The sequence below is a fragment of the Phallusia mammillata genome, chromosome 5, assembly GCF_965637545.1.
Source record: "Phallusia mammillata chromosome 5, kaPhaMamm4.hap1.1, whole genome shotgun sequence".
Classification (NCBI taxonomy): Eukaryota; Metazoa; Chordata; class Ascidiacea; order Phlebobranchia; family Ascidiidae; genus Phallusia; species Phallusia mammillata.
The window spans coordinates 14602237-14623903 of record NC_137256.1 but is presented as its reverse complement, the minus strand read 5'-3'; the positions used below and the strand labels follow the sequence as shown (position 1 = coordinate 14623903).

Sequence of the window (21667 nt, the reverse complement as noted above, 5' to 3'; positions counted from 1 at the left end):
CGTTTTTCTTTTTTCCAGGGGGGGCACGCGCCCCCTCTTGCCCCCCGCTGCGGACGCCCATGGTGGAAATATAGAGTGAAGTGGAATGCCCACCTGCGCTAATGGCTATATGTGTTTGCTCGTTGTATTCGTCTTTTTGTCGTGATGTTTATGCGCAATAAAAAAAAAACGCGCTCAAGGCCTAAATTTCGCATTACTCTATTAACACAACTCCACTCCGTCATATTTTTACCAAAAAACACCGCTATTTGACAACATAAATCAAGTAAAAATGGAATATTCTAAATGGACAACATACAAATTAAAATCCGAGTTAAATAGAAGATGTGCCAAAACAACTGGCAAGAAAGAGGATTTAATATATTTCTGTGTTTTTTTGCAATAGCTTCTTGTTTTTTTCTGTGCATAACTACATGTACACAGACTTCAGGCTTATGATAGAAATGACAACTTCACTTGTGCTGTAAGCTTGAGAGAGAATGTAGGTAGCAGCTATGAGTTACAGTGGCCCAAAATAGATACTTAAATAACCAGCTTGGATCAAATACCACACACAACTGAGGAACAAGTGAAAGTTTATTTTCATTTCAAGTCCACATGTGATAAAATTTCCAACAGTGATGTGAAGGCTATTGTGAAAGGATGCCTAGTCTGAAATGTTTATCTGAGTTTTATTTAAGTGGCATTGTACGTGCTTCACTGAAAAAAATGTTTTATTTAATGTCAAAATGAAACTTAAAAACAGTGGAGAAATTGTAAATTCAGAATGTGAATGTGCAGCAGGAAGAAGGCCTGTTGCTACATGCAAACGTCTAGCAGCCATAACTCTTATGGTTTCCAAATTTCACATCACAGGAGAGCTATCTGTTAAGAAAAGTTGTCCAGATCAGCTTCAAACGTTTCACCACCTTGTAAAACAATTGAAAAGTAATTACTCACTTTATTTATTACCTGTATAAGCAGTACTGCTACTTTGTGGTGCATGAAATCGAAGATTTTTAAGTTTTTAGATTCAAGGACAAATGGGCATCGCTATTAAGCAGTACTGCTACTTTGTGGTGTATGAATTTAAAGATTTCAGATTCAAGGACAGATGGCCATTGCTAATAAGCAGTACTGCTACTTTGTGGTGTATACATTTAAAGATATATTTGTGCAAAAAATACCTATTGATAAGCGTGTTTTTACTAATCCTATATTGCCCAAATTGCAACACTTTTTGTCAAAGTATGGCTACCATATGCAGCAGAAAAATTGCAAATGGGTTATTGGTTTAAGTAATTATATACTAAATGTTTTGTTGATAACATAAGAATACATTATCATGTACTTTTTAGGCTCTTGATTTATGTTTAAATCTTTTTTACCCACCTTTATTGTTTTGTTGCCATTTGGTAAAATAATGTAAGAAACAAACCACAAAAATGTATTCACAGAGTCCAAGTTTGTTGGTAATCATAATTACTGTCAAAAATACACACACCTAAATAAAAGCATGGATATTTTAAAGCAACAGCCAGATAGTCCTACTCCTATAGACAACCCACAAATAAAACACATTGTCCTGGACAGAACTGCCATAACCTAACTGACATACACAAAAAAATTTAACACTTATCTCTAACAATACATTGCATAACATTTGTCAACATAAAACAAACTAACAAACAAAAATAAGTTTATTTGACAGACGCAGCATAATGAGGCATGGATTGTTTTAATATCTTGTATATTTTAACGAGTCCTATGACTCTCTCAACATGGATCCTTTCTGATGCAGTACGCCTGTCCTTTACAATTGAAATATTTTCAAGCTGGCTTTTTTCTTTTAGCATTGTTAGGGATGTTAACCAATACATCAAAGAATCATAGAATGTAAACAAATCTTGCACTCTGATTCCTCTATCTGCCATTTTGCTGTCTTTGGGTTAAAAAAACTCTGAGGCAGTATAGTACAGTATAGTAATTTTTTTGAAAATTTCTATTACTTGCCTATGTCAGCAATATGATTAATTTCCTAAACTTTTCTTTCAAACGTTCCACTTTATCAGACAACAGTCGCCCCGCAATACAAATCCGCCGATGACAATAACTGTTGCGTGGCGACATCGTGTGGTCATTTAATATTTTAATTAACTGCCCCATTGTATAGGGCAGTGGTTCCCAAACTATGCGCCATGTCATTAGGTGTGCCGCAAAAAATATTTAAATTTAAATCAGTCAAGTAGAGTAGTAGTACCAGGTGCATAGACCACTAGGCCAACATGCTCCACGTCTCTGAGATGTTCAACTAGGCTATTCAACTATGAGAGTGACCCTAATTTAGAGCATTGTAAGTAAAAAGGTGTTTTGTTTCATACATGAGATTGCAAATAAAAAAAAAACTGGTGTAAACAAGAAAAGATAAAATAACTGAGAAAAAGCTGCTCACATGAGGTGAGATAAGAAAATAAAATTCTGACACTGCTGCATAGCTGTTTTTAGGTGGTAGCTATTCATTACAACATTTTTTGGGACTATTATCATTTCAATGTCACAAGAAAAACAATAAATATGCTAGCACAAGTAAATCTTCTCATAATTTACTTTATACTGTAGTAGTTTTTTTTAATCCTGCATTGGCTCTCAAGCACACTACTTCAATTTGCTATTCAAGATCACTTCTGTTTTATTGTAAACTTACGACAAAATTCCAGCATGCACAATAAAAATAACATATACATTGATGGCACAGAACAACATTCATAACTGAAAATACTGGGAGTTGTTTGGAACAACTATGCAAATGGTGTGCCTAGTGTACACTTATGTCAGAACTGCACTGTGTACAATAATAAACCATTCATCTCTGTAGGTTAGGAACAGTTTGTTGATCCCAAGGTATGACATGCATAATGTGTTAAATTGTGTTGATCATAGGTGCTTGCACTAGAGACAATGAGGCATAATACACTGTTTTTATGCCATGCAAACTTGACTGCATGCCGTGCTCATCATATACAAAGAAATTTTTTGACATTGATTGATTGAAGGGGATGCGTTGCTATCCTAAACAAACACATACCATTAATAACAGAAAATATTTTGCTCAAAAGCTATTTCAGACTTAATAAAAAGTATGAGTGTATAATTTACCATTTATGAAGCATATATTGCACAAAAGTGATTTTACACTCAATAAAAATTATGTGTGTATAATTTACTGCTATACATAACCTAATAAACATTACCTTCAGTTCAAACATCCAAAATGCATGAGTCTTCACCATGTTCTGACTTGTAAAAACGTTTTTTTGAATCAAAACTGACATAAAACTTGCAACGTCGACAATACTGACAACAGGGGTTGTGACTTTTTCATGACACTTGTCACTGTTAGTGACAGGCGTCAATGACAGGGCTGGGGTGTCACTAAATCAGTGACAGGGCGTCACTAAATCAGTGACAGGGCGTCAGTGAATCAGTGACAGGGCGTCAATGAATCAGTGACAGGGCGTCAGTGAATCAGTGACAGGGTGTCAGTAAATCTGTGACAGGGTGTCAGTAAATTTGTGACAGGGTGTCAGTAAATCTGTGACAGGGTGTCATTGTCAGGCGATAGGTGACAGCCTGTCACTGAATTGTCACAACCCCGCCTCAATACTGAAGTCAAAATAACCGCTTAGCAACCGGTGGTACTAAATACCGCATGTGGCCGCATGTGACCGCATGGTATACCGCATGTGACCGCATGTTATCACACGGCAGGAATCTGTGAAGGACTTAAATATGCTTTTACCAAAAATAATTTTGCGGACTTTTGAAAGCGCTGACGGTTAGAGCTATTAGGGTTGGGTGAAGGTTTGAAATTAAAATCAATCTAGAATCTGGTCTATTTTACCCCTAATGGGGCTGGAATTCTTACATTTCACATAACATGGTGTATTTTAAGAGGAATCACATGCGGTCACATGCGGCCACATGCGGTCACATGCGGTCACATGCGGTATTTAGTGCCACCCCTTAGCAACCTAAACGTGACGTAACGGCAACCCGCAGATTTGCGCTGCTGTGATTGGCTGAAAAAGCCCTGTGGTTCGAATTCGGAAACATTTTGGAAATATGCGTACCGGAGTGTCCTGAGCCGGATTTTGCCAAAATTTGCCGGAGTCTAACCGGAGCCGGAGTTTATGTTTTGTCTGGCCTGCCGGAGCAGGAGCCGGATCCGGAGTTCATTTTGCGTTTTATTATTGCTTCGTTGAAACAACAATTGTCTGTTATACCGGAGTATTATCAGGAGTCGGAGTTTGATTTTGCGCTATTTATCAGGAGCCGGAGTGGAGTCGGAGTCATTTTTGTCGGACCCGGAGTGGAGTCGGAGTCTAAAAAATCAGACTCTGTACACCTCTGGTATAGAAGGGATGACAAAATCCAACACCAAAACAACAATGCATCTAAATTAGCATCGTTGGGACTTCCCCGAATTCCGCTAGAAGCCATGGGAAAAATAGAAACTGAAATTAATCGAGTTCTATTTAACATTTTTGGGAAAACTTTAAAGGTCTTTTTACGGCGGCGTGGAGTTATTCGATAACAATTGGAAATTTGACTCCTTCGAAGTCCAGAGCTGTTATAACTCTTCTTCCCAAAACGGATAAGGACCCGCTTCACCCAGGTAGTTATAGGGCAATTACGCTACTAAATGCTGATAATAAAATTGCCTCTAAATCAGTTAATAACCGATTAAAAAAAAAAAAAAAAACTAAATCGATACATTGGTACTAATATTCCACTTTTATTTGATATTTTAGGCAGTGATGCCAACCATCAAAATATTCCAGGGGCAATTTTGTCATTAGACATATTCAAAGCTTTTGATACAGTAGGTTGGGATTTTATGTTTTCTGCATTAGATGCTTTTGGTTTTGGCCCGGCAGCGATAATGATTTTCGCGAAGCATTAAGTATAATCACAGAGTGTGGCGATATGTCGGGATGCAAAATCAACATGAACAAATCAAACGCATTTTTTGTTGGTTCCAAACGCTCTTGTTGCCACAAACCGATGCAACAAGCCGGGCTCTTGTGGCCTTCTGAAAAAACTAGGTATTTGGGGGTTGTAATTTCGACCACGACGTGCAGCGATGAAAAATTGTTAGAATACAATTTTATGCCTATCCTGCAAAAGATCAAAGTTATAGCAAACCTGTGGTCGACAAGGAGTCTTTCCTTACTGGGAAAGTAACAATAATTCAAAGTCTACTGGTGCCAATGTTGACGTTTAAACTTTGCGTTGTGCCCGTAACAGTTTCAGCAAAATATTTGAAACAACTAATCCGTATACTTTTTCGTTTTTTTGTGGGGATTAAAATCGAAAAGGGTCAAACGAACAACACTATGCGCAAGTATCGAAGAGGGATGGGCGGGAATGATTAATGTAGAAAATTATATTCTGGCCCTAACCCTTAAATGGTTTCAAAAACTTTTTAATGAAAGCGTAGGTGCGGATTGGAAACAAATCGAGGCACCATACTTAAGGGGACAAAGAGTTAACGCTTTTCTAAATGCAACTATATCCCTTTATCGAGCGAGGTTAAACGTGTTTTACCCTTGAGAACCTTGCGCCATACCCTTGTCAGTTGCATAAATACCTTATATTTGCTAAAACCAAAATCGACAGAAAAGACACTTTGGCTGAACAAAAAAAAATAAGTACCACTCACATACTTTCTTTATGAAACCCCTGATCGATTCTGGCGTATATAATGTTACATGAACACAGTGGCGGCTCGTGCCTAAAATTTGTGGGGGTGCTGCTCAAAATTTTAGCCTTTATTGAACATATATAAGTTGGCAATATATAGAAAACCTACATTTATAGTTTTCTAGCCATTGTTTTGTGTAGAAAAACAAGTAATACAAATCTTAATTAGAAACTCCATTGTGACGTAATTTTTGTTACGCAATAATGTACACGAGTGTAAATAGCAGACGGCATCATTTGTGTATTTTGTTTACTTGCACAGCGACGGCTAAACTGTTTAGTCTAAACACCATGACATGCAGTAATAATGTGGAACAAAAACACACGTGACACAGACTCGAAACTAAGCGGTTGTAAATACGGTAAAACACAACAAGAATATAGAAAAAAAAGTAATGATTCAAAAAAGGTCGAAGTATTTCAGTTCGACAACATTTAAAAAAATGGTCATATTTCATTTAAGTTACCTTATGGTCACAGTCAGCGTTTTCAACATATTATATGACCTTCACAGATTATAATTGTCACACAAAAAACTAGCCATACAGCTGTTTATTGGTATCATAACTGACAAATTTAACAACCACTTTACATTTGTGTCAGAACTTGTTTATTTTAACATCTTTTTTTTGAATTTTTGTGTACAGACTATTATTTGTCTTTCAGATTTTTAACTGCTATAATTGCTGCTTTATTTGCTGGCAAATAGCTTATAATTGCTTTTTTAAGTGCAAAACTCCTTGAAGCTTTAAAATTTACAACACTCTCACTGAAATTTAAACCATATTATTAAACCTTGTGCTTCCTTTTTACAACCAAAATGAATCATAAAGTTATAGTTTGGGCATGATAATTGATAGCTTCTTCCTTGATTCCAAATGACAACTGAGAAACTGTTTTTCTATTTAGTAGTTCTAGCACTGCAGGTGCAAGTCTTTTGGAAATAATGGTGTTCCTAACAAAGGTTTGCATCCAAACTGTTTTGCCTTTGAAAGACTCATGGAAACAGCAAAAAGGATTTTTCATCCTAGTAATTTCACTTGTCAAAACATCATCTAGATTATTTTCAAAGTAATCATGAACATCAGATCTACAGAAACATTTTCATTTCAGTAACTAGTATTTCTTTGTCAACAATAGGATGTGCTTGGTGGTCACTACTATCTTGTCTGTAGAATGTTCACTTCCTGTGAAGCAATTTAGCAGCTACTGTTTAGGCAAACAGTACATGTCCATTATATCAATACTCATCTTTTTCATCATGTCCACGTAAGGGAGTTTCAAAGTTTCCACAGAACAAAATGCAGTCTATTATTTTGGACAAAATTTCACGATTTTTTTCCACTTTTTTGTTGTGTTCAATAATTGAAAGTCTATATACGCCTCACTAAGTTTTTCCTTAATATTTACAGTTCCCAAAAGTGAAAGTGAAACATCATTGTCCACATGCTTCTTTGACTTCTCATGTTTTTCTGCTTTCTCACCTATTTTGGCTACATTTGTAAAACCATCTTTTGTCCAGCATTTTTCATCACCTCCAAACAGCAAAAATGGAAAACAGAACAGTGCATTTTTAACTTCACAACCACGAAGCCATTTTTTCTTTTGATACCATTCAGAATTAAAACTGCGTATATATTTCTTGTTGTGGCTCATTCCTGGCTGACAAAGTTGAATATCAGGCGTTGGACGCCCTTTTTTCTTTATACTTACCTTTTCAGCACTTGATAACTGCGAAATCTTAAGTTGCTGAAGCTCACTTACTGTCACCGAATTAGAATCTTGAAAAGCCATGATTAACCTTTCAATCAAAAACTGTAAAAATGATTAAAAAAGAATAACTGTCGTACTGTACTCATTGTCGAACCTGATGGTACACGTGATTTGCTTTGGCACACAATAAACGCGGAACAGACAACTACTTCCGGGTGCCCAGGTCACACGCTACGTGATTGGTGGAGCTGCGCGAGCCGCAGCACCCTGGCTCCTATTTCGCCCAGCATGTAGCTTTTCAAAGTGCGCATGCGCAGAACCGCAAAACGTCATGAAACGTCACGAAACGTCAGAAAACTGGAGCTGCAGTTCCAGCATAGACATACATTAGTGTTTCCAACAAAATTTTTTTTTAATGAAAAAAAAGGTGATTAGGGCGGAAATTATGCTTATTATATGTTGATAAGGAATAAAAAAATAAAAATAATGAAAGTTATTTGTAATATTATGGTAGGTTTATTAAGTAAAAATATCTAGGGGGTGCTGCAGCTCCGCAGCACCCTAGCACGAGCCGCCCCTGCATGAACACCTATTGACTAATGAAGGAGAGTACGAAACTTCGACAACTTGGCGCTAAAATTTAATTTTCAGGCTAATTAATGCAGAGTTCATTCAATTTATAAAACTTGTTTCAAGTCTGCCTGAGGAATGGGACTCAAACTATACCGACCTACAAATAACTCGGTCAGAACATATATTGAATCGTATTAAAGACACAAACAGCGTAAAAACCATTTACACAAACTGCTACAAGACAGCGTGGCTCGCGTGCCAGTCAAGTCCCAAGACTTACCAAGCTTTTCATAAATTTTGACATACCGTGGCGAGAAGTATATATTAACAACTTTAATTCCATTATTGAAAATAGGTTGAGAAGTTTTCAAATTAAATTAAATCTGAATGCCATCGTGTGCAACCAAATATTGCACTCCTTTGGGAAAATTGACTCCGACTTGTGCACATTCTGTAAAAATGCTAGATAACGTTTACCATGTTTTTTATTCTTGTCATGTATAACTAGACTGTATTGGTAAAACATTTGTTCATTGATTAGTGCTAGAACCCGAGTCCCACTGACGTTACCCCCCGTGAATTTACTTTTTGGTGCCCACAATGGTGGATCCGGCGATAAATTGGTGAACTGTATGTTGTAAAATGCCAGATATGTCATTTACCAATGTAAATATAGTGAAAATAAACCGATTGTATCTAGATTTGTACGCTTCCTTGATTTAGTCACTAAATTTTAGTGCGTGTATCAGAATGTCATGTTTGAAAAAAACGTGGAAACTGTCTTGCTTACCGCAAAAAGTGGTATATCGCCTGTTATGTACTAAAGTGTGATTTTATTTGTTACTGTTTTTCGCTCATTTTTCATTATTCATCGATAAAAAATATGTTCTTTAAACCTATTCTAGTCCAGTCTTGTCTATTCAATTTAGTTATAATTCGCTATTTCTTCTATATTTTGAATGTGAAATTGTTAAAATATATTGCAGTTAATTCGCCTACTCAAGAATACAAAGAAGAGGAGACATTCTGTGTGGCTGTTGATCAGTCAGTTGTCATTGAGAAGTTAAGTTCCGATTTTGCCAAACAATGGTAATGAACATTATAAGTTCACCTATAGTCGCCCGTTTACAAGTCGCCATCGAGGCAGGGTCGGCTGAACGGACTTTTCAAAAACGATTCGGGCTCGAAAAATCCAAAGCTTGTCGAAAGGTCGGTTGTGTTTCCAAAACTTAAAGCAATATGTCTTAGCTCCAGTAGGTCGAAACTAGCTATATTCACAGGCTAATTGATTATATCTGCCTGGCGTAGTATACCCCAAAGCCAAACGAAGACCTAAACTAAAATTTGTAAAGAAGAATACCACGTACCTGGTTTATTTGGCAATAAATACATATTTACAGACAAACTTTTATGAGGCTTAGAATTGTACCCTTTTACATAATAAAGAATGGTATTTTTACTCGGCAACATATTACTCCATACTAGAAGAAGACTGTTCAAACTTGTATACACTTTTATATGCATATATAGAGAGTAATAACAGAACAAGTGATTTTACCTTGGAACTTTTAAATCATACATGCTAGCCTGTTACTGCCACAAACAAACAAAACATTGAAATTTATAAAAAGGCTATCAACAACAAGTGTAAAAACTTTATTACAACAACCCCTTAACCACCAACAATTTGGTTTAAGCAAACTTTTTAAAAATTACATTTAGTTCATAATAACTCAAACTTAATGATAGTACATCATTAAAAAAATCAAAAAAGATACATAAAAACAGATCAATTAAATTGGAAAATTAACATAGAAGTTTAAGGAAAATTCATAAAGCAGCACCGAACTTTGTAATGAAAAAATTTTTGACAAATTATGTGCACTTGTAAAATTTACTCCCTAATCAACTTCAGATGCTGTGCTATTGACTTCTAAAATAAGAGGGTTCATGTCATTGCCATTTGATGCTTGTAAAGACATGAGGTTTGTGGCAAACAACATGTTTATAGTTCTTAAAATTGGCAGAATCAACAGCAGTTCAGAGTACATAGTCCTTGCCTGCAAATACAAACAAAAGTTATTCTAAATATTCATTAATTGCATTTTACTGCACTGCCTTATTGGCTTCATCCTGCTTTAAACCAGCGTTTTTCAACCACAGATCTTTAACCTTTATGACCAGTCCCCAAATATATCAACAAAACAAAAAACACTACTACTTGTGGTGTAATAATTTCTTTTTTAAGTCATTGAAAATTTTAAATATTGGTTTGGTTATAAACAACCTTGGTTTTTTACAATTAACAAACCTCTAAAAAACCCACTATCCGTAACCACAAGATTACCAGTAAAGGTTTGAAACAAAATTTAAATCAATTGTTAGAATAAATTGTCTCCACAATTCCCTCTGGTTCAAAACACCTGGATTATGAAGCAAGTGTAACTGATATCACAAACAATAAACATATCTACCAAACTACACAATTCTCTTTTAAATTAGCCAAATATAAGAGCTGCATATTTATTACCTTCACATCAAGTAGTTCACCAACTAGTGTTGCCTATCGAGACATATATGGCATAACAAACATGCACAATCGTTTCAACCTTTTATCAATACTGACTTGGCGTGAAGTTTTTGTGCTGTATTCATAGGCATGTAGTGTTTTTGCCACATTGCCTTGAATTTCTTCCACAGTTGACTGCTCTTCCAAGCCAGGGCGATCTGGAGAAAACAGAACCAATGCCAACAAGAGGCATATTTCTTCAACCTAAACACACACAAATAAAAGAAACCAATTATAACTATTCAATTGTGAGTAGATAAAACAAAAAATGACATGATTCTTATACACTTGAGTACTATTTATTGACATGCATATCTTAGTTGTCTACATGCTAACATCTTGTTTAAGCAAGCAAGTCATGTATGTATGTATGTATGTATGTATGTAGGGGTAATACGAAAAAAGCAAAATACAACTTTATCCAAACTGTTTAAAAAATGTATCTGATGAGACAGTGAAGATTTAAATTTAAAGACAAAACCACAGTAGTACACATTTTCTGTGCAATAATCGAACTTCGAAGTACTAGTGAATGCAGTGAAGAATTTTTTTGTTTAAAAAAATGCAGTTAACAATTGGGGACAAATACATGCTTTATAGTACGGCCAATAATAAAGCAATTAGTTTCCAGAAAAATGTTTAAAAAAGATCATCCTATCTAATGTAAATACACATACAATACAGACACTTTTGCATAACGCAGTGGTTCCCAACCGGGGAGGAATTCCTCCTTAGGGAGGAATTTTATGAGTTCAGGGGAGGAATTTCATAAAAACTGTAAAAAAACTAGAAGGGTGACTTAGCACATATTGCCCTTGCATATACACTATAACCTATTTTAAAACATAAATATATTTCCTATGCTTATTTTATATTGGGTCCCATATTAGCCATCGTCTTTTATAACCTTGGTTGTTTCTGCAGGCAAAAACTCATGGGTCCCCACACATGCAAAGTTGAAAATAATGCAATTCAAGAGATAACCATGAGAAAGTCGGGTGTTGTAAGGTAAAACACAGTGATCGGCACTGGGCTTAAATAACAATACTATGTAGAATACAAACTATAAAATTAGATTCACCCCAGATATTGTTTGAAGTATCTCCTATTTAACGTTTAAAAAAACTGACCCATTTTAGGGGGCTAGTAGGGCAACTAATTGGGTTCAACACACAAACTAAAAAATATATAAAAACCACAATGACTCAATCAATAGTACCGGAAAATTTCAGCCCAATCCGCCAATGTTAAAAATTTCGACCACTAGAGGTGTTTTGAGCAACAACCGTTACTGTTTCTGACGTCATAGGGCTGTTAACAAGCCCCTAACTGCCATGGCGCAAAAACAACCACCAAGCAACCCACCAACAAGCAACATACAACTGGTTGCCCTTGTAACACTATTGCTCCAAAGAAATCTTTCGTTTGTGGTGCCCAGTAACATACAAATACACTTTACACTTTAGGGGCTTGTGGGGTAAATGTTGGGACTACAGGGTTGAACACAACAATCGACACCTATAAATGGCATACTGTACAAGAAATCCAAATTCAAGTCAATTCTGACACTGTTTAAAAACTCACCCATTTTAGGGGGCTAGCGGGGTAAATACTGGGGTTATCAACAAAAACAGAGTGGGGTGCACATCTACATGAATATATCTACCATCTGTGTACATTTCAGCCAAATCCATCAAACATTTGATGGAAATACGAGTCGGACAAACTTTGGGGAAAAATACCCATTTTAGCGGGCTAGCGGGGTAAATACTGGGGTTATCAACAAAAACAAAGTGGGATGCACATCTACATAACTATATCTACCATCTGTGTAAATTTCAGCCAAATCCATCAAACATTAGATGGAAAAACGAGTCGGACAAACTTTGGGAAGAAAAAAAAAAGGAAGAAAAAACAAGAAAAAACAAACAAACAATTCGAGTAAAATCAATACGTGTCCCCTTCAGGGAAGGGGACCCATAATTACATTAGAAATGTTGCAGAATATTTTTGTATATACGTTAGGGATGTCCATTATAATTTGGATCCGGCTGTAAAGGATTCTAAAATGGACATCCCTAATTATAAGGTCTATTTCAAATTGCTATAATTTTTTGTGTTGTATTTGTTTTTCGTCTTATGGGGAGGAATGAATAGTTCGAAAATGTGCCAAGGGAGGAATGTAACAAAAAAGGTTGGGAACCACTGGCATAATGTGTCTTGATGCAAAATTTTACACAAATAAGTTAAACTCTATCCCTTCATACATTTTTGGAATATACCTCCTAACATGGTCACAATTCACATTTAACATCCATGTGTCTGATTTTGTAATCCTACCTGTAATTTCATTTTTCTCATTCTGACATGTAAAGAATTGTATTTTTCCACAAATTCCTTGCTAGCACCTGCTTGCAAAAAATCACTTGGTTTGTATTGAAATTTGTCTGAGGTATATTTGTTATCTTCTGATGAAAATGCAAAATAGGATCTGCAACATGAAAAGTAATCAGAAAGTGATGACAAGTAAAACAAAATGTCTTACCTTAATACAAGCATTTCAAGACATCCACCACGTAACAAAACAATTTGGTCAACAATAGAAAGATTGAGAAAGGCTGGAATGCTTTTGCAAAAATCAATCACCTAAAAAGGGAAAGCAACCATTGAAATACAAGCGTTATTTTGCATCTCTATTTACTGCCAATCACAAGGTAAATATTGTTACACAGATCTGAGTTAGTATAACAACAATGGAATCAAAATACTTTTTCTGCCAATTCGCAGCGCATTTGTTTATGTAACCGAAACTATAGTCCAGTATTAAGGTGCAATCAGTTTTAAATTCCATAATAGATTTGTAACAAATCAAACAAATCTGTAGAAACTACTTGTCAATAATAATTTCTTCTTGGTGTTACAAGCAAGTTTGAACATTAAGTCAATGATAAGATACCCAAAAAAACCTTACTGTTACAATACAGTTCAAATAAATGCTACAAATGACATTATTTTGCTGTGTTTATCACAACAAGTTTGCATATTAATGTCAGTCTGAAAACTAAGAAGGTAGCAGACTAACATGCAAGCAAGTCCGTGAAATAGTAACAATATTAATACATGTGGTTATTTTTAGATTGGCAAGAAAAAAAATGTTCTACATCAGGGATACTCAAATGGCGGACTGCGGTCTACATCCAGACCTTTAAGGCATCTGATTTGGACCTCGATGGTCTTTTGATAATTAGGTCATTGCTATGTAGCAGCAGTTTTTCAACTGTGGTCCTAATTCAGGCTTCTGTTTTCTGACATAAAGATTAGGCTTGAACAAATGTGTTTATCTTTGACCGTGATTCTATCCATTAGCTATGACAAAATTGACTAAGACATGTTGCATTTGCATTACTGACAAAAAGTGTCCTGCAGGAAGAAATAAATGTTCCCCACACAGATAGTCAATGTGATATTACACCATTAGCATCTTTTACACTAGGTAGTAAAAAAGAACAGAAAAAAACTAGAAGGGTGGCTTAGCACATATTGCCCTTGCACATACACTATACCCTATTTTAAAAGATTAATATACTTCCTTTACATATTTTATACTGGGTCCCATATCATGCACTGTCTTTTATAACCTTGGTTGTTTCTGCGAGCAAAAACTCATGGGTCCCCACACATGCAAAGTTGTAGATTATGCATTTCGATAGATAACTAGAAGGGTGGCTCAGCACATATTTCAATTGCACATACACTATAACCTATTTTGAAACGTTAATATATTCCCTACACTTTTTTATATTGGGTCCCATGCCACCCACTGTCTTTTATAACCTTAGTTGTTTCTGCAGGCAGAAACTCATGGGTCCCCCACACATGCAAAGTTAAAAACTATGCATTTCAAAAGACAACCATCAGTAAGTTTGGTGTTTTAAGAAAAACTGTGGTCAGATCTTCGCTTAAATAATCATGCTATTAAAAGTACTAACAATGAAAATCTGATTCAATTCACACGTTGTTTGAAGTTTGTCCTATTTAGTGCTCTATTTATAGAAAAGAAGGGATAAATAGTGGCAAAATAAAGTGAAACACAAAAATCGACACCTATAAATAACAAATTCTACAAGCTGTCCAAATTTCATTCAATTCCGACACAGTTTTAAAAAATCGCCCATTTTAGGGGGCTGGTTAGGTAGATGTTAAAGTTATAGGGTGAAACATAACAATCGACACCTAAAAATGACATAATCTACTAACCATCCCAATGTCATTCAATTCAGACATTGTTAAAAACATGGACCCATTTTGGGGGGCTAGTGGGGTAAATGTTGGGAAGACAGGGTTGAACACAACAATTATAAATAGCACACTCTATAAGCTGTCCAAATTTCATCCAATTCAGACATTGTTTAAAAATTCACCCATTTTAGGGGGCTAGAGGGGTAAATATTGGGACTTCAGGGTTAAACACAACAATCGACACCTATAAATGACAAACTCTGCAAACTGTCCAAATTTCATTTAATTCCAACACTGTTTAAAAATTTCACCCTTTTTAGGGGGTTAGTGGGGTAACTGATGGGGTTTTACACCCAAAAATATAAAATATGAAGCCACAATGACCCAAGCAACAGTCCTGTAAAATTTTATCCAAATCGGCTAATGTTTGAAATTTTGACCACTAGAGGCATCATTATCAACATTTGTTAACACATCTGACGTCATAAGGCTGTTAACACCCCCTCTGACTGACATGTGCAAAACCATCCACCCAGTATTGCACAAACACAAGTACCATATGTCCTGTTGCCTATATTATACTATTACACCAAAGAAATTTTCTGTTTGTGGTGCGCAGCAACCTACAAAAACGTTTTACATTTCGGGGTCTAGCGGGGTAAATACTGGGGTTATCAAGACAAACGAAGTAGATGGCACATCTGCATAACCATATCTACCATCTCTGAAAGTTTCATCGAAATCCATCAAACATTTCATGGCAAAATGGGGTGGACAAACTTGAGGGAAGAAAAAAACAAAAAGAAAAAAAACAAATCGAGTAAAATCAACATGTGTCCCCTTCAGGGAAGGGGACCCATAACTATGAGTAAGTTTGGTATTGTTAAGTCAAACACATGATTGGTATTGTGCATATTTAAATATGCTATATGGAGTGCAAACTATTTAAATTAAAAAACTCATTTTAGGGGGCTAGTAGGGTAACTAATGGAGGTTCAATACACACAAACTTAAAAGTAGGAAACCACAATGACTCAATCAATAGTACTGCAAAATTTCAGTCCAATCTGCCAACGTTTAAAATTTCAACCACTGGAGGTGTTTTGAGCAACAACCGTTAATGTTTCTGACGTCAAAGGGCTGTTAACAACCCCCAAATCCACCAAGCAACCCACAAAGTCACAAACGAGTAACATACAACTGGTTGTCCTTGTAACACTATTGTGCCACAGAAATCTTTTGTTTGTGGTGCCCAGTAACATACAAATACGTTTTACACTTTGGGAGCTTGTGGGGTAAATGTTAGGGCTACAGGGTTGAACACAACAATCGACACCTATAAATGGCATACTATACAAGAAATCCAAATTTTAGCCAATTCTGACATTGTTTACAAACTCACCCCTTTTAGGGGGATAGCGGGGTAAATACTAGGGTTGTCAACAAAAACAAAGTGGGATACACATCTACATAACTATATCTACCATCTGTATAAGTTTCAGCCACATCCATCAAGCATTTGATAGCAAAACGAGTCGGACAAACTTCGGGGAAAAATACCCATTTTAGGGGGCTAGCGGGGTAAATACCGGGGTTATCAACAAAAACAAAGTGGGATGCACATCTAAATAACTACATCTACAATCTGTGTAAATTTCAGCCAAATCCATTAAACATTTGATGGAAAAAAGAGTCGGACAAACTTTTGGTAAAAAATACCCATTTTAGGGGGCTAGCGGGGTAAGTACTGGGGTTATCAACAAAAACAAAGTGGGATGCATATCTACATAACTACATCTACCATCTGTGTAAATTTCAGCCAAATCCATCAAACATTTGATGGAAAAACGAGTCGGACAAACTTTGGGGAGAAGAAAAATGAAAGAAAAAACAAACAAACAATTTGAGTAAAATCAATATGTGTCGCCCCCCAAAAAAATCAAACACACCTTTTTTATTCCCCATGTCATTATGTCACAAAAGTGCTGCAACAATTGTTTGGATTTTGAATCTTCCACCAAGGAAAGTGAAAATCCTTGGCTTCGTAGCAAACCTCGGATATAAGCTAAAGAATCTACTTTGACAAAAATCAACATGAAATTAGTTAAATAAACCATGAAGAAGGACATTTTACTTACCACCTTCATCAGGAGGAAAGTCATCACATTTTGATGTACCGACTTTCTGAAAAAACAAGATGTCTCAAATCAGAGAAAGGAATTTTTTTTACATATAATTTACAGTTGATCCTTACTTCTTTTTCTTCTTTAATTGGATTCTCAGTTGAATTGCTAAAAATACATTTAAAAAAGGCAGATATTTAGCACTAATATTTGCACATAAAAACTGTGTAAATTCCAATTATAAAGTACCAAGTCAAACTAAACTAGAAGGGTGGCTTAGCACATATTGCCCTTGCATATACACTATAACCTATTTTAAAACATAAATATATTTCCTATGCTTATTTTACATTGGGTCCCATATTAGTCACCGTCTTTTATAACTTTAGTCGTTTCTGCAGGCAAAAACTCATGGGTCCCCACACATGCAAAGTTGTAGATAATGCATTTCAAGAGATAACCATGCAAAAGTCGGGTGTTGTAAGGTAAAACACAGTGATCGGCACTGGGCTTAAATAATAATACTATGTAGAATACAAACTATAAAATTAGATTCACCCCAGATATTGTTTGAAGTATGTCCTATTTAACGTTTTAAAAAACTGACCGATTTTAGGGGGCTAGTAGGGTAACTAATTGGGTTCGACACACAAACTAAAAAATATATAAAAACCACAATGACTCAATCAATAGTACTGCAAAATTTCAGCCCAATCCGCCAATGTTTAAAATTTCGACCACTAGAGGTGTTTTGAGCAACAACCGTTACTGTTTCTGACGTCATAGGGCTGTTAACAAGCCCCTAACTGCCATGGCGCAAAAACGACCACCAAGAAACCCACCAACGAGCAACAAACAAGTTGCCCTTGTAACACTATTGCTCCAAAGAAATCTTTCGTTTGTGGTGCCCAGTACCATACAAATACGTTTTACAGTTTAGGGGCTTGTGGGGTAAATGTTAGGACTACAGGGTTGAACACAACAATTGACACCTATAAATGGCATACTATACAAGAAATCCAAATTTCAGCCAATTCTGACACTGTTTAAAAACTCACCCATTTTAGGGGGCTAGCGGGGTAAATACTGGGGTTATCAACAAAAACAAAGTGGGATGCACATCTACATGAATATATCTACCATCTGTGTAAATTTCAGCCAAATCCATCAAACATTTGATGGAAAAACGAGTCGGACAAACTTTGGGTAAAAACACCCATTTTAGGGGGCGAGCGGGGTAAATACTGGGGTTATCAACAAAAACAAAGTGGGATGCACATCTACATAACTATATCTCCCATTTGTGTAAATTTCAGCCAAATCCATCAAACATTTGATGGAAAAACGAGTCGGACAAACTTCTGGAAGAAAAAAAAGAAGAAAACAAAACAAAAACAATTCGAGTAAAATCAATATGTGTCCCCTTCAGGGAAGGGGACCCATAATAAATGTTTGAATGTTTGAAATAATATTAATTTTGGAAACACGTTGTTGGGACTTTGCTGTTAGTTTAGCAATAGTAAAAAAAATGTTTCTTTTAGTTGGTGCTGCTTTATACCATCTGACTTAACCATTTATTAAAACACATTTGCATTGTACGCAATAATGGCCGAACAAACACTGGCAAACAATTATGTGTTTGGCGTCATAAACAATTAAGGCACTAACCCAAACAGGTTTTTTGGAGCGTTTTTTTCTTAAGATTTTATGATGTTTCCTACGATACCACAACTAACAAACCAAAATATCCACAGTGGCCGCCACCGTGCTTTACACACCCAAGGTGGTGGCGCCCTACTCAGTGCCTATGATGCCAACATTGACACACACCAAGATTAAAAATGAAACAAACAAGACCATTTTATGAAGGAAACTTTTAAATTCATGCTGACAGCATAAAAAACATGTGAAACATATTTTGCTAAGGTAGCCATTAGGAATAAGGTAGCTAAGGTAGCCATTAGGACCATTAAGTCTATTCAAAACAAATGGCAGATTAATATCTACTAGCTGTGAAACCAAAATGACATCACTTTGTGATTTATAAATACATTTAAATTGTTGCAGCACATAAGTCATTTTAATTCAGTTCATTTCCAGAGAACTTGGTATTTGAAGGGTGGCTTCCATTGTATGTACAGTGTTACTCATTTTGAAGTGTACATATTCACTTTGTCATTTTACATTGGCAACACTTTTTACAGCATTATTTGCATTTTACAAAATAGGCAAAAAGTTAGTTCTTTATCAGTTAAATATCTGTTCACATTTCTTCCAGTTCTGAAATTTATAAGTTGAAACACAACAGTCCGCACCACTAACTGGTATATTATAATCCAATTTATACAAAACAACAAACCACAAAGACCTAGTGCTGTAAATTGTCCCTAATGGCCGCAAAACACCAGAGGTCTATTGAGCACTAAGTAATTAAGGTTGAAAAAAAGTCCATTTGGATCAATCCAATTGTTTTCATATTATGCCACTAAAAATGCTTGATTTGTGTACATGAACAAATAAAAAAAATTGTGGGACAAGCAAGGTCAGTAGGTCCAAACGAAATTGTGGGACAAGCAAGGTCAGACTAGAAGGGTGGCTTAGCACATATTGCCCTTGCATATACACTATAACCTATTTTAAAACATAAATATATTTCCTATGCTTATTTTGTATTGGGTCCCACATTAGCCATCGTCTTTTTTAACTTTAGTCGTTTCTGCAGGCAAAAACTCATGGGTCCCCACACATGCAAAGTTGTAAAAAATGCACTTCAAGAGATAACCATGAGAAAGTCGGGTGTTGTAAGGTAAAACACAGTGATCGGCACTGGGCTTAAATAATAATACTATGTAGAATACAAACTATAAAATTAGATTCACTCCAGATATTCTTTGAAGTATGTCCTATTTAACGTTTTAAAAAACTGAGCCATTTTAGGGGGCTAGTAGGGCAACTAATTGGGTTCGACACACAAACTAAAAAATATATAAAAACCACAACGACTTAATCAATAGTACTGCAAAATTTCAGCCCATGTTTAAAATTTCGACCACTAGAGGTGTTTTGAGCAACAACTGTTAATGTTTCTGACGTCATAGGGCTGTTAACAAGCCCCTAACTGCCATGGCGCAAAAACGTTCACCAAGCAACCCACCAACGAGCAACATACAACTGGTTGCCCTTGTAACACTATCGCTCAAAAGAAATCTTTCGTTTGTGGTGCCCAGTAACATACAAATACGTTTTACACTTTAGGGGCTTGTGGGGTAAATGTTAGGACTACAGGATTGCACGCAACAATTGACACCTATAAATGGCATACTATACAAGAAATCCAATTTTCAGCTAATTCTGACACTGTATAAAAACTCACTCATTTTAGGGGGCTAGCGGGGTAAATACTGGAGTTATCAACAAAACAAAGTGGGATGCACATCTACATAACTATATCTACCATCTGTGTAAATTTCAGCCAAATCCATCAAACATTTGATGGAAAAATGAGTCGGACCAACTTCGGGGTAAAAACACCCATTTTAGGGGGCGAGCGGGGTAAATACTGGGGTTATCAACAAAAACAAAATGGGATGCACATCGACATAACTACATCTACCATTTGTGTAAATTTCAGCCAAATCCATCAAACATTTGATGGAAAAACGAGTCGGACAAACTTCAGGGGAAAAATACTCATTTTAGGGGGCTAACGGGGTAAATACTGGGGTTATCAACAAAAACAAAGTGGGATGCACATCTACATAACTACATCTACCATCTGTGTAAATTTCATCCAAATCCATCAAACATTTGATGGAAAAACAAGTCGGACAAACTTTGGGGAGAAAAAAAAATGAAATAAAAAAAAAGAAAAAAAAAGAAATAAAAAAAAACAATTTGAGTAAAATCAATATGTGTCCCCTTCAGGGAAAGGGACCCATAATAATTAAGACCCATTGTCATATCCCTCATTGTTAAAGAAAAACTGCTAAATACAAGAAAGGTGGCTTATGAAAAATTAGTAGAAAGCATTAACCCTTCGGAAAAAATTTTGGTCCAACTCCTTTTTACATTATTATTATGTTGCGCAAAAAACTCATCAATGACCTTTCACATCAGTTTTGTGTGTTTGTCAGTTTTGTTCAACTTAAATTTACGATCTTTAACTTTAGATCACTGCCTATAAGATGCATCAAGAAAAGAAAAATTAAAACTAGAAGGGTGGCTTAGCACATATTGCCCTTGCATATACACTATAACCTATTTTAAAACATAAATATATTTCCTATGCTTATTTTGCATTGGGTCCCATATTAGTCACCGTCTTTTATAACTTTAGTCGTTTCTGCAGGCAAAAACTCATGGGTCCCCACACATTCAAAGTTGTAGATAATGCATTTCAAGAGATAACCATGCAAAAGTCGGGTGTTGTAAGGTAAAACACAGTGATCGGCACTGGGCTTAAATAATAATACTATGTAGAATACAAACTATAAAATTAGATTCACCCCAGATATTGTTTGAAGTATGTCCTATTTAACGTTTTAAAAAACTGACCGATTTTAGGGGGCTAGTAGGGTAACTAATTGGGTTCGACACACAAACTAAAAAATATATAAAAACCACAATGACTCAATCAATAGTACTGCAAAATTTCAGCCCAATCCGCCAATGTTTAAAATTTCGACCACTAGAGGTGTTTTGAGCAACA

The 21667-nt window shown here is 35.8% G+C and overlaps 1 protein-coding gene, 2 long non-coding RNA genes and 1 pseudogene across 5 annotated transcripts in view; 1 reads left to right on the top strand and 3 right to left on the bottom strand.

Annotated features, from left to right (window-relative positions):
- Window positions 1–558: 558 nt before the first annotated feature.
- LOC145229795 (uncharacterized) lies at window positions 559–1644 on the bottom strand. Its single transcript, XR_013860487.1, has 2 exons — window positions 1372–1644; window positions 559–908 (listed from the first exon to the last, which is right to left on the bottom strand). It is a non-coding gene; the product is annotated as an uncharacterized LOC145229795 (long non-coding RNA).
- A 1006-nt stretch (window positions 1645–2650) lies between these two features.
- On the bottom strand, window positions 2651–3339 carry LOC145230707 (uncharacterized). The gene is made up of 2 exons (XR_013860738.1): window positions 3231–3339; window positions 2651–3048 (listed from the first exon to the last, which is right to left on the bottom strand). It is a non-coding gene; the product is annotated as an uncharacterized LOC145230707 (long non-coding RNA).
- A 1626-nt stretch (window positions 3340–4965) lies between these two features.
- Window positions 4966–9052, top strand: LOC145229582 (uncharacterized; annotated as a pseudogene).
- A 333-nt stretch (window positions 9053–9385) lies between these two features.
- The window catches only part of LOC145230111 (vitamin D3 receptor-like), a 41537-nt gene continuing 29255 nt past the window's right edge, over window positions 9386–21667 (bottom strand). The window contains exons 9-15 of one of the 3 annotated variants that reach the window (XM_080095486.1): window positions 17091–17127; window positions 16975–17020; window positions 16786–16913; window positions 13143–13243; window positions 12938–13088; window positions 10655–10801; window positions 9386–10088 (exon numbers count right to left, since the gene is read on the bottom strand). In XM_080095486.1, coding sequence (XP_079951612.1) covers window positions 9930–10088; window positions 10655–10801; window positions 12938–13088; window positions 13143–13243; window positions 16786–16913; window positions 16975–17020; window positions 17091–17127 — 769 coding nt within the window. In that variant the 3' untranslated portion in view covers window positions 9386–9929. The remainder of the gene's footprint in view (window positions 10089–10654; window positions 10802–12937; window positions 13089–13142; window positions 13244–16785; window positions 16914–16974; window positions 17021–17090; window positions 17128–21667) is intronic. The other 2 variants (XM_080095487.1, XM_080095488.1) reach the window with 2 other exon arrangements.